This window comes from Oncorhynchus clarkii, chromosome 8 (genome assembly GCF_045791955.1).
Source record: "Oncorhynchus clarkii lewisi isolate Uvic-CL-2024 chromosome 8, UVic_Ocla_1.0, whole genome shotgun sequence".
In the NCBI taxonomy this organism is placed as follows: domain Eukaryota; kingdom Metazoa; phylum Chordata; class Actinopteri; order Salmoniformes; family Salmonidae; genus Oncorhynchus; species Oncorhynchus clarkii.
Genome location: NC_092154.1, coordinates 16,219,694 through 16,232,844, shown reverse-complemented (window position 1 = coordinate 16,232,844; position 13,151 = coordinate 16,219,694). Strand labels below are relative to the sequence as shown.

General features: G+C 41.5%; 1 protein-coding gene across 2 annotated transcripts in view; it reads left to right on the top strand.

Moving 5' to 3' along the window:
* The first annotated feature begins 1,049 nt into the window (after window positions 1-1,049).
* The window catches only part of LOC139415014 (connector enhancer of kinase suppressor of ras 3-like), a 34,811-nt gene continuing 22,709 nt past the window's right edge, over window positions 1,050-13,151 (top strand). The window contains exon 1 of one of the 2 annotated variants that reach the window (XM_071162749.1): window positions 1,050-1,291. In XM_071162749.1, coding sequence (XP_071018850.1) covers window positions 1,240-1,291 — 52 coding nt within the window. In that variant the 5' untranslated portion in view covers window positions 1,050-1,239. The remainder of the gene's footprint in view (window positions 1,292-13,151) is intronic. The other variant, XM_071162750.1, reaches the window with a different exon arrangement.

Below are 13,151 nucleotides of genomic sequence, written 5' to 3'. Positions count from 1 at the left end.
GAAATTAGTGCCAAAGTGATTGTTAAAAACTGTAAGTAACTTACTGTCTTTATCTGTGATTGAAATGCACTGTATAGAAATTTGTGTACTGCACATGAAAAAAATGGACTTTGTGTCTATTTCACAATAATCTGTGAAACTGGGTTGATCAATTCATTGTCTATTCCAGGTTGGTTCAAGGTAACTCCATTGAAATGACATGGAAACAACATTGATTCAACCCAAGTGTGCCCAGTGGGTAGTAGGCTAGTCTACATACAGTAGCAGAAGACAACCAACCTCCTGTTGTCAGAAGAGGGCAGTCTTTCCTTAAATAAAACTTTTACTTCTCAAGATGTTTTACAGGTTGTGGATTGTATTGCCAGACAAATGAATGCTACGATGTTTCTAGATATAGTGGCAAAGCCTGTCATTTATCCAGTCCCCCAAAAATTATTATGAACTTATTGATTAAATTAAACATGACACCCACCAACAATAAATTGTGCTTGTTGTTCATTTACACCCTTGTCATCTAAAAAGTATTCTCATAACCCATGCTACCCAAAATCCCTATAAAACCCTTTAAAGTCCTGTCCCCTCATTTCTTGTGTGATATCACTGCCCCCACATCAATGTTGCCTGCACTCTTCCCATGGGAAACTTTTGGGACCTAAAAAAGTCACATCAGGCAACACCCAACACATGAATAGATGGTTTAAGACTTAGAAAAAATAGGAGTCTAATTAGAGACCACTCGATCAAACTGTTGTGTGAGAATCTGTCCTGAGAAAGTTTGAGATACATTTCTAACACGTCACATGTTGTTCATAATAGTAGGTTAGGATAGGCTAGGTTAGGTTAGTGTACTGTATTATTGTCATAGAAACCTGTTGATTAGTACATTCATGAAGTTTCACAATAAACTTCGCTATTTGCCTGCAATCGACTCTAGTAGAATTGATATATGTAACGGTTTTAGTAGAATAGGGTTGATGACCTGATCTGTAATTGGATACTCCCGCCCCTTCTCAGGTTTGCGCCGCTCCACTGTAAACTTGTTGTTTCCCCACATGCGATCGGTCTGTCATCCGGGCTGTAGCGGGAGAGGCGTGCGTGATAGGACTATGTTCATGTCATGTCGTTGTAGTTACATGTCTACTATGCCTTCTATGTGGAATTACTGATTTTTCATCTAGGCTAACCTAAAAGACAAAAGGAAAAAAAGCCGGTTCAATTTTAGAGAGCACCATTTCAAAGATGGATCCCATAACAAAGTGGACTTCTAAACAAGTTGTAGATTGGATAAGAGGTGAGTTGATAAGCCTTCCTAATTCTAACATACACTGTTACCATTATATTAGCCTAATGTCTAATACATTTTTTGAATAGCCTATGTTTGTTTCACTTTAGCTATATAATTCGTTGTTCGGCTATTGGGAAGTTAATTGCCTGTTAATTAATTGTCAAACTTTCTGCTTTAATTATGTTTTTTTTCTCTCGGGATTGTTGGAAAGGGCCGTAAGTAAGCGTATCAATGTTAGTCTACACCTGTTGTTGACGAAGAATGTTACAAATACAATTTTATTTGATTTTCAATGGTTTAAGTAACCAACGTTCAATTCAAAATTGCCCCGTATTGAGAATGTTGAGTGAGAATGAGTGAATAACAGTGTTACAAATAGCAACAAAAGTTGCATTTGACAATCGGTATCTATTAGAAGCAGCCTAGGTGTCGTATTAATACTGTGTAACATTGTTTTATTGCTTGTTTGGGCAGCTATTAAGTCTCATCTTTAAAGCCATTTTAAAATTACATTTGATGATGAAAGGAAATTGTGTGCCAACGGGGAGAAGGGTTTATGTTTACTTTAACGTACATGCGCTCACTTTGACAACCAAAGCTTTGACAACCAAAGCTCACCTTTTATGAACTCACTGGTAGGCTACCTTAAAAGGGTCAATCTGCAGTTTCTACATCAATTTTTTTTTAACTTAGAAATTAATTATATATATCCATTGATTCTTGAAGAATATAACTCATTAATGCATAATGAGCTTAGTTCAAACCCACCAGAACCCAACATATAAGCTTGTTTTACTCCAATGGTTGTAAACATTGTAAATCTAAACAAACACTGTATAGCTGCAAAACATGCCTAAAACTATAATTTTGATATCATGGATGGCCAGTAGACATAATTGCAACTTATTAAATCCTTCCAATAGAAATGTAAAAAACAATTTAGTTACGAATTGAACTTTAATTAAATGAGTTGACTCTTCACATGGAATGATTTCACTGAACAACAAAAGAAAGGGAATATTGAAGGACTGCCAAGAACCTTGCCCTCATCCAGGGCAAGGTGGAGAGACACGGTAGTGATGACACCATACAGTAGGCCTTGTTGAGCTCTGCACCAAACAGGATGCTCATCCCAACATACTTGGGGTCCAACATGTACACTGCAGCGTGTATGGGTTTCAGGCAGAAGTCTTCACGCTTTTTGATGTATTTCAGAACTGCAGTTTCCTCTGCTTGGCGCAACAGTGAAGTGTGCAGGGCAGTACGGATTTATTCTCTTACATCTGGGAGCAGAGTCTGAACATCAGACAGGATGGCATTGTCTCCCTCAATCCGTGCAATAGCTACTGCTATAGGTTTCAGGAGTTTCAGGCTGCTTACCACTCTCTTCCAAAATGCATCATCCAGGCGGATCCTCTTGATGGGGCTGTCCATATCAGCAGACTGATATGGCCATTTCTTGGAGAGACTCCTTCCCCTCCAGGCGACAGTCAAACATGATGACAACACCACCCTAACGGATGTCGCTGGGCAGCTTCAGTGTGGTGCTCTTATTCTTCTCACTGTGCTCAGTGAGGTAGATTGCTGCTATAACTTGATGACCCTTCACCTACCTAACCATTTCCGTAGCTCTCTTGTAGAGTGTATCCATTGTTTTCAGTGCCATGATGTCCTTGAGGAACAGATTCAATGCATGAGGGTAGGACTCCTTCACTTTAGACCAAGCAGCCTTCATGTTCACAGCATTGTCTGTCACCAGTGCAAATATCTTCTGTGGCCCAAGGTCATTGATGACTGCCTTCAACTCATCTGCAATGTAGAGACCGGTGTGTCTATTGTCCCTTGTGTCTGTGCTCTTGTAGAATACTGGTTGAAGGGTGGAGATGATGTAGTTAATTATTCCTTGCCCACAAACATTCGACCACCCATCAGAGATGATTGCAATACAGTATGCTTTCTCTATGATTTGCTTGACATTCACTTGAACTCTGTTGAACTCTGCATTCAGGAAATTAGTAGATAAAGCATGTTTGGTTGGAGGGGTGTATGCTGGGTGAAGAACATTCAGAAATCTCTTCCAATACGCATTGGGCATCAGAGGTGAACCAGTTGCATACACAGCTTGAGCAAGACATTCATCAGCATTTCTCTTACTACGTCCCTCCATTAGGTCAAAATAACTTCTGATTCCAGGAGGACCATGAGCTGTTGCTATCGATAAGGTGTCTGATTCATCATTTTCACCTGACAAAAGTCTCTCTACTTCTATTCGAGAGGTTGCTTGTTGTGAGTGCTGAGGGAACTTTATGCACTTGGCCAGATGATTCTGCATCTTTGTTGCATTCTTCACATATGCTTTGGCACAGTATTTGCAAATGTACATAGCTTTTCCTTCTACATTAGCTGCAGTGAAATGTCTCCACACATCAGATAGTGCCCGTGGCATTTTCCTGTAAAGATGAGAAAACAATGAATAAAAAATAATAATACAATTCCATGTACAGATAAATAGTTACCATGAGCTGTTAGATTTGAAAACATTTATCTTACAAAGCAGTTGGATTAAACAACTGCTTTGTAAGATAAATGTTTTAAAATCTAACATGTATCTAAACGGGTGAATTAACACTCCTCAGTTATCAGGCTCAAGCAAGCTAAAACCCACATGGTACCAAAAACTAACTAGCAGAAATTCTTAACAAGTTAAAAATGATTTAAACACACTTTGCTGTAGGCTACTATTTACTAGTTAACAAAAAGTAATTGTATGTCTTATAAAATATATTCACCCCACCCAGTATTATAATCAAAACTTACCAGAAAGCATGTAGTCCTTGGCCCAGACAGTGTAGTAGTGTGGGCTCAATAGCATCTCATTAATTTTTTGATTAATTTAAGCGAATTTCCCTAAATTCCCAGGCTTAACTTCCCATGGAAAATTTCTGGGAAAATTTCTGAAATTTACCGAAAAGTTTCCGACTCTTTGCAACCCTAGATGAGACAGCGTCTGTAGAGGATCTGACAGTACATTCCACACAACCCCTGCATGGCCATTGTGTCAGCATTTACGGCATGCGTTCATATTGATGTGTCGTTAAGCTGTGATTGATGACATACACTTGACCTGTTAGCAGCTCACTCCATTAAGAAGAGTGGAGCATCAGAGCCCCTTGAATTAGCATCTAGTAGATGGCAATGAAGGAAGCTGTCTTTATTCTGATGGTACTGCTGTCTTCCTTTAATTGTCCTAGGAGGGTTGTCCCAGTGAAAGAACCCAAGCCGTCTATCGAGGGCTGATGTGTTGCATGTTATGAATACCATATGCCGCTTGTTTTTGGGCTGTTAATATTTCAATTAGTTATATCTCAGATCTTTCTTGGCATACCTTCAAATGCGTGTAAATATAGCGACATAATTTATTGAAGATGTCTTTCAGGTATTTAGGAAGCATCCTTACTGCTTGCTTCACTGCCTGGCAGAGCAACTTCTCAGGCTCTGACCACAAGGCACTACAGAGGGTAGTGCGTATGGCCCAGTACATCACTGGGGCCAAGCTTCCTGCCATCCAGGACCTCTATACCAGGCGGTGTCAGAGGAAGGCCCTAAAAATGGTCAAAGACTCCAGCCATCCTATTCATAGACTGTTCAGTCTGCAACCGCACGGCAAGCGGTACCGGAGCACCAAGTCTAGGTCCAAAAGGCTATTTAACAGCTTCTACCCCCAAGCCATAAGACTCCTGAACAGCTAATCAAAGAGCTACCCACACCCCTCTTTTACACTGCTGCTACTCTCTGTTTATTATCTATGCATAGTCATGTACATATTGTACATATTACCTCAATTACCTCAACTAACTGGTGCCCCCCCACACTGACTCTGTACTCTTGCTATTGTTATTTTACTGCTGCTGTTTAATTATTTGTTACTTTTATTTTATATTTTTTACTTATCTATTTTTTACTTAACAATTATTATTCTTAACTTCTTAAAGCATTGTTGGTTAAGGGCTTGTAAGTAGGCATTTCACTTTAAGGTCTACACCTGTTGTATTCTGCGCATGTGACAATTTATTTTGATTAGATTTTTATGAACATATAAATAACCAGAGTGTAATAATAGTAATATCAGGGAAATAATTGACAATGAACAGGAAAAAATAGTATGTTTTATATATCCTGCCCCTTATATATGAGATGAACTTTGAAAATGTAGAACTCAGATACAGTAGAAGTAAACATTAGTGAGAAACACGCTCAGGCAAGTCTGCATTTTCCCAAGCTCTTCTGGCAGGTGCGATTTATAGAGGATGATTGTGATTGATTGAAAATCAAGATTCAAGACTATAGATTTAGGTCATGCAACTCCCAATTCTGTTGAGTTATTTACTGGAGAAAAGAAAGGCATACCTTTCATACATACATAACTTTGAAATAAGGGTTGTTATCAAGCGGTTATCCTTATTCTATTAGATAAATATAGATTTGCCCTTTTGATATTTTTCATTTGGGCGTGACAACACACTCACTGTTATCTTTTGGATAAGGAAGACTGTATGCATGAAACTTCTTCCCACAGGACAGGAGCATCCAGTTTATGTGCTTGTTTAGAGGGAGGAGGAGGACTCCAAGTGTGTGTCCCAAAGGGCACTCTATTCCCTATATAGTGCACTACTTTTGACCTTAGCCCCATGGGTCAAAAGTAGCACACTATTGGGAATAGGGTTCCATTTAGGATGCATCCCAAGTTTCATCTTGGAGACACCTGAGTCTGTGTTATAAGACTCTTCCACCTACTACCACAGTCCACAAATCTGTCGTTCTACCCCTGAACAGGCAGTTAACCCACTGTTCCTAGGCCGTCATTGTAAATAAGAATTTGTTCTTAACTGACTTGCCTAGTTAAATAAAAGTAAAATAAATAGGGTGACACGTCACATACACTGACCTACCTGTTGCAGTTATGTGTCACCACTGGTCACTAACGACTACAAGGTCATGTTGTTTAAATTGATTACAGCTTAATGACACCACCAGAACGTCTTCAAAGTAATTGTATTGAATAAAGGAAGATAGTCAGGATAGGCAGCTGCATTTACACGTAACAGATGTACTTAACAACTTATTGGCATGATGCTATACTAATGGTTGACCACATTATCACTACGCAGTACACACTAATGGTTGACCACATTATCACTACGCAGTACACACTAATGGTTGACCACATTATCACTACGCAGTACACACTAATGGTTGACCACATTATCACTACGCAGTACACACTAATGGTTGACCACATTATCACTACGCAGTACACACTAATGGTTGACCACATTATCACTACGCAGTACACACTAATGGTGAATCGCATACCGCATCAACAGATCCACAGATGATGCAATCTCAATCTCTATTGCACTCCACACTGCCCTTTCCTACCTGGACAAAAGGAACACCTATGTGAGAATGCTGTTCATTGACTACAGCTCAGCGTTCATCACCATAGTGCCCTCAAAGTTCATCACTAAGCTAAGGACTCTGGGACTAAACACCTCCCTCTGCAACTGAATCCTGGACTTCCTGACGGGCCGCCCCCAGGTGGCAAAAACACGTCTGCCACGGTGATCCTCAACACTGGGACCCCTCAGGGGTGTGTACTTAGTCCCCTCCTGTACTCCTTGTTTACCCATGACTGTGTGGCCAAACACAACTCCAACACCATCATTAAGTTTGCTGACGGCGGTAGATCAGGTAGGCCTGATCACCGACAACGATCAGACAGCCTATAGGGAGGAGGTCAGATAACTGGCAGTGTGGTGCCAGGACAACAACCTCTCCCTCAATGTGAGCAAGACAGAAGGAGCTAATCGTGGACTACAGGAAAAGGCAGGCCGAACAGGCCCCCATTCACATCGACAAGGCTGTAGTAGAGCGGGTTGAGAGTTTCAAGATCCTTGGTGTCCACATCACCAAATAATGGTCCAAACCCACCAAGACAGTCGTGACGAGTGCACTACAAAACCTTTTTCCCCTCAGGAGACTGAAAAGATTTGGCATGGGTCCCCAGATCCTCAACTTCTACAGCTGCACCATTGAGAGAATCCTGACCAGTTGCATCACCGCCTGGTATGGCAACTGCTCGGCATCTGACTGTAAGGCACTACAGATGGTAGTGCGAACTGCCCAGTACATCACTGGGGCCAAGCTTCCTGCCATCCTGGACCTAGTGTCAGAAAAAGCCTATCAAATTGTCAGAGGCTCCAGTCACCCAAGTCATAGACTGTTCTCTCTGCTACTGCACAGCAAGCGGTACCGTAGCGCCAAGTCTAGATCCAAAAGGCTCCTTAACAGCTTCTACCCCCAAGCCATAAGACTTCTACCCCCCCCCCCCCACCTTGATTTTACACTGCTGCTACTCACTGTTTATTATCTATGCATAATCACTTCACCCCATCACTTCACCCCTACCTACATTTACAAAATACCTCAACTAACCTGTACCCCCTCACACTGACTTCGTACCGGTACCCCCTGTATATAGCCTCGTTATTGTGTTAATTTTTTACTTTATATTTGGTAAATATTTTCTTAACTCTTCTTGAACTGCACTGTTGGTTAAGGGCTTGTCAGTAAGCATTTCACGGTAAGGTCTACACTTGTTGTATTCGGCACATGTGACAAATAAGGTTTGATTTGATTTGGTTGACCACATTATCACCACGCACTGATGGTTGGCCTGAACTGACTCACTCAGAACCATACATCCTGGTTACGTGTTACCATTAGTTTCTCTGACGTACATAGGAACATAGATAGGAGAGGCTGTTATTCATTTAGTATTATTATTATGACTCAGTTTTATGTCTAATCATTCCTCAAAATAGCAGGGCATGGAAGCTTTCTCTTCAGTGCCTGAGTCTCAAATGGCACGCTAAAGTGCAATAGGGCTCTGTTCAAAAGTAGTTCAATATATAGGGAATAGGATGCCACTAGGGACACAGTGTCCCCATCCAGTTTATATCAGTCAGAAGAAGGGTTTCCATGGGAACAAACATGCCATTAATTAACCCTGTTACAGTACATAAGGCAACCCTGTAACCTCTTTGCTAGTCCCCAAATGTTAGAGAGATCTGTGAAGAGTAGGCACTGTCTGTCACTAGTTGTTTTGATAGGATAGGCTACTAGTACGCTAATTCTGGATTATTCCCAGAACACACACACACACACACACACACACACACACACACACACACACACACAATTGTTTTGTGTGGTCAAGGAAATCCTTTTTCCTCTGTTTTCCTGAGATAGGGTATTTCCTCTCCTTTCTGAATGGGTTGGTGGAGTCTATAAATAGTCTGAATGCTTTAGAACCACTCTTAATTCCTTTCAAATGACGACAACCACCACCTCTGTTCTGTTGTGAAGGATGAAGTAAATATTCCCTTTGTTGACCCCAGCTCTGCAGGTCCAAACTCCACTCATTTATTGCCTGTCTACCCCAGACGGCACAACACATGCCTTTGTGTGATGTGATGAACAAGCCAGAGGCAGCTTTCACTTCAGTTCAATGTACAATCTATCAAACCTATTGAATATAGACAGGATGCATGCTGCTAGCTTGTTAACACACATATCACAGTTGGTTGGTTAAATGTTACCACACACAACACAGTCTAGCGAAACACATCGAAGATGGTTTACTAGGCAAGAAAAGTGAAACACTTGAGGAGAAAAGCAACCAAATTCTGGACGCGTCTGGGTTTTGTTTGTTTTTATGTTTCCGATAAATTATTAACTGGATTTTTCTGTGGAATGTGATTGCAGCCTGAGTCATGCACAAGAGTTTACTGACCTCAACCATTTTCTCAGTAACCCACTTATTCTTTGCATCAATCTCCATAATCAGATGAGGTCAATATTCATACACTCTTAGAAATAAATGTTCTATCTAGAACCAATCAGGGTTCTTCATAGGAGAACTATTTGACAAGCCTTTTCTGGTTACAGGTCGATCCCTTTTGGTTCCTATGGGGATAGCCGAAGATCCCTTTTGGTTCCTATGGGGATAGCCGAAGATCCCTTTTGGTTCCTATGGGGATAGCCGAAGATCCCTTTTGGTTCCTATGGGGATAGCCAAAGATCCCTTTTGGTTCCTATGGGGATAGCTGAATATCCCTTTTGGTTCCTATGGGGATAGCCGAAGATCCCTTTTGGTTCCTATGGGGATAGCCGAAGATCCCTTTTGGTTCCTATTGGGATAGCCGAAGATCCCTTTTGGTTCCTATGGGGATAGCCGAAGATCCCTTTTGGTTCCTATGGGGATAGCCGAAGATCCCTTTTGGTTCCTATTGGGATAGCCAAAGATCCCTTTTGGTTCCTATGGGGATAGCCGAAGATCCCTTTTGGTTCCTATGGGGATAGCCGAAGATCCCTTTTGGTTCCTATGGGGATAGCCGAAGATCCCTTTTGGTTCCTTAGGATGATAGCCGAAGATCCCTTTTGTTGTAAGAGTTTAGGAACTACATGGTTCATCCTGTAATGGGGTTATTTCCGTCATCATAAACCGTTCAAGACTACTTTATAACACTGTTTTTGTGAACATGCATAGAGAAGAGATAAAACATTATCATTTTACTGGTCAGTTCTAATTTATCAAGTTCTCATAGTTACCTAAAGGGCTGTCTCAAGTTGGAGCCATTTGTATAATCTTGGGCTATTGTCAACTGTCAATAGAGCAGTGAAAACAATTAAGATGCTTCTGTCTGTTAAAGAGGTTGGTCAGTGTAAAAGCAATAGAGTCGTACTGTGCTACTGCCTTTTGTACACAAACGGCTAGTCCACTGTCAGTTCATTGGTTGTGAGGCCAGAGGGCCAGAGCTGTGAATACTTCATGGGAAGAAGGATAGTAAAGAGAGAGAGGGTTGCATCATTCCCTCATTTGTAACAAAACCATGAGAAACTAGCCCCCCCCAATACTCTGCTATATGCCTGTTAGCCACAGAATTTGGGAGTAGGTCGGGCATGATCTGTGTCCAGACTAGAAGACTTTTCATTTGGCTGACTATTTTTTGGCGCGTTTTCACATGTGAAATGTACAGTGTGTTAAGGGGCTTTCACACTGAGCGGTTGTTTTAAAGGGCTTTCACACTGAGCGGTTGTGTTAAAGGGCTTTCACACTGAGCGGTTGTGTTAAAGGGCTTTCACACTGAGCGGTTGTTTTAAAGGGCTTTCACACTGAGCGGTTGTGTTAAGGGGCTTTCACACTGAGCGGTTGTTTTAAAGGGCTTTCACACTGAGCGGTTGTGTTAAAGGGCTTTCACACTGAGCGGTTGTGTTAAAGGGCTTTCACACTGAGCGGTTGTGTTAAATGGCTTTCACACTGAGCGGTTGTGTTAAATGGCTTTCACACTGAGCGGTTGTGTTAAAGGGCTTTCACACTGAGCGGTTGTGTTAAAGGGCTTTCACACTGAGCGGTTGTTTTAAAGGGCTTTCACACTGAGCGGTTGTGTTAAAGGGCTTTCACACTGAGCGGATGTGTTAAATGGATTTCACACTGAGCGGTTGTTTTAAAGGGCTTTCACACTGAGCGGTTGTTTTAAAGGGCTTTCACACTGAGCGGTTGTGTTAAAGGGCTTTCACACTGAGCGGTTGTGTTAAAGGGCTTTCACACTGAGCGGTTGTTATAAAGGGCTTTCACACTGAGCGGTTGTGTTAAAGGGCTTTCACACTGAGCGGTTGTGTTAAAGGGCTTTCACACTGAGCGGTTGTTTTAAAGGGCTTTCACACTGAGCGGTTGTTTTAAAGGGCTTTCACACTGAGCGGTTGTTTTAAAGGGCTTTCACACTGAGCGGATGTGTTAAAGGGCTTTCACACTGAGCGGTTGTGTTAAAGGGCTTTCACACTGAGCGGTTGTGTTAAAGGGCTTTCACACTGAGCGGTTGTTTTAAAGGGCTTTCACACTGAGCGGTTGTGTTAAAGGGCTTTCACACTGAGCGGTTGTGTTAAATGGCTTTCACACTGAGCGGATGTGTTGATGATCTAAGAGCTGCTGCAACATGTATCCATTGAGAGAAGATGTTACGGTGGTGGTTGTACACATTATGTGAAAGCATGATAAACAAACTATACAATTGTACGAGTACAATTTGATTCAGCTAAGGGACAGCTAGTACACAAACAATGATATTTTGCAGCTTATCAGAAGTTAAATAGTTCTGCCTTTTTGCATCACTAGTTAAATAACCGGAATTAGCTCCATTTGTGCTTCACTCATTTCCAAAGCACCCTATATACAGATGTAGGATCTTCATTTGATCACCCTGTTACAGGACAACTTTCCTGCAATGCAATACATTTAAAACGTGTAGTGTGTTTGAGATTTTAAAAGGCTTCTGAAGTTTGTAATTTCAACTTCGAAATTTCAGACTTGATTTTCCCTTACGAAAAATGTATCAACCCTTACAAAAATGTCCATTGATTATAATCAACATGATAATTCACATTTCTTTTTGCTGCAGGATTATTTTCATGCTGTAGCAAACTGGCTAAAATTAAGAGCCTAATGTACGTCTGTATCGACATCCAACTTCACCAGTTGTTTGGTGTCTTTTTGAAGGTACAGTATACTGTAACTGATAGCAACATACTTTCCCTGGTTACAGATCTCTCAATGTAAATATTTAATGTGTGTGGGGACGTCTTTGCCTGTAACCATAGTGACTGTTAAGTCATTAACGCTCAGCTGGAATAGCCAACAAATCTTTCTTTTTGAATAGCGTTCCTAAAGCAGGAAGACAGGGATGTTTTGAAATATTTCAACATTGTAATCCACACTAAGCCAGAGTTTAGTTGGGCTTTGAAGTTTGTCCCAACATTGGACTGAGCCAAACCCCAAGAAGGTTGAGGTTAAATCTAGTTGAAGAATGATACTAATGTTTTATGACTGTAAATTCATCTGAGAATCTTGCATTACTTTTGATGGGCTCTGGCCGTTTGGGATTCACCTGTTGTGTGTCATCATTAACAGGTGATGGGCTGTGTAGCGTGACTTTGGCTGGCCCTCTCTTGCTGTTGAGAGAGATTACTGCCCTCCTCAGGTGTCTGAAACGTGATCCTGCATGCTAGTTACCTTATCCCTTCATCACATCCTTATAGACACATAAACACATAAAGCCTTGTCAGCTGACCCATGAATTACTTTCCGCCCACCCAATGGCACAGGGCTAATTTCTTTCCCCCACCATTTAGAATGAGCATTTCATCTAATATTTAGCACTTCTATCCTCGTGAAAGGTCAAAACACTTATAAACATTACTTTAGTTGCGTAAAGATTAACCAGAGTGCTTTAGTGTTAGCTTGTGCTAACACAAAGGCTTGTGCTAACACAAAGGTGGCAGAAGGCAACACATTAGAGGCTAGTTAAGAGGCGTCTGCTCCGTAAACTCTGGAGATCTGTCCCAAATGGCACCCTATTCCCTATGCCCCCTGGTCAAAAGTAGTGCACTATAGCACCCTATTCCCTATGTCCCCTGGTCAAAAGTAGTGCACTATGGCACCCTATTCCATATGTCCCCTTAAGAAATAAGGTGCCATTTGGGACGCAGTTTCAAAGTGAGTCATCTGTGGCATAGCGCGGCATTCCAGGCCAAACGGAGCAATGGTTGTCTGGGATTTTAGGTGGTTAGATGTGTGGTCACTGGTGGTCATAGATCAGTTGGATTCTGGGTGGCTAGATGTGTGGTCTCTTGTGGTCAGATCAGTTTGATTCTGGGTGGCTAGATGTGTGGTCTCTTGTGGTCAGAGATCAGTTTGATTCTGGTTATTGCTGGACAGTGCGATCCTGAGAAATGCCTGAGTGATGGA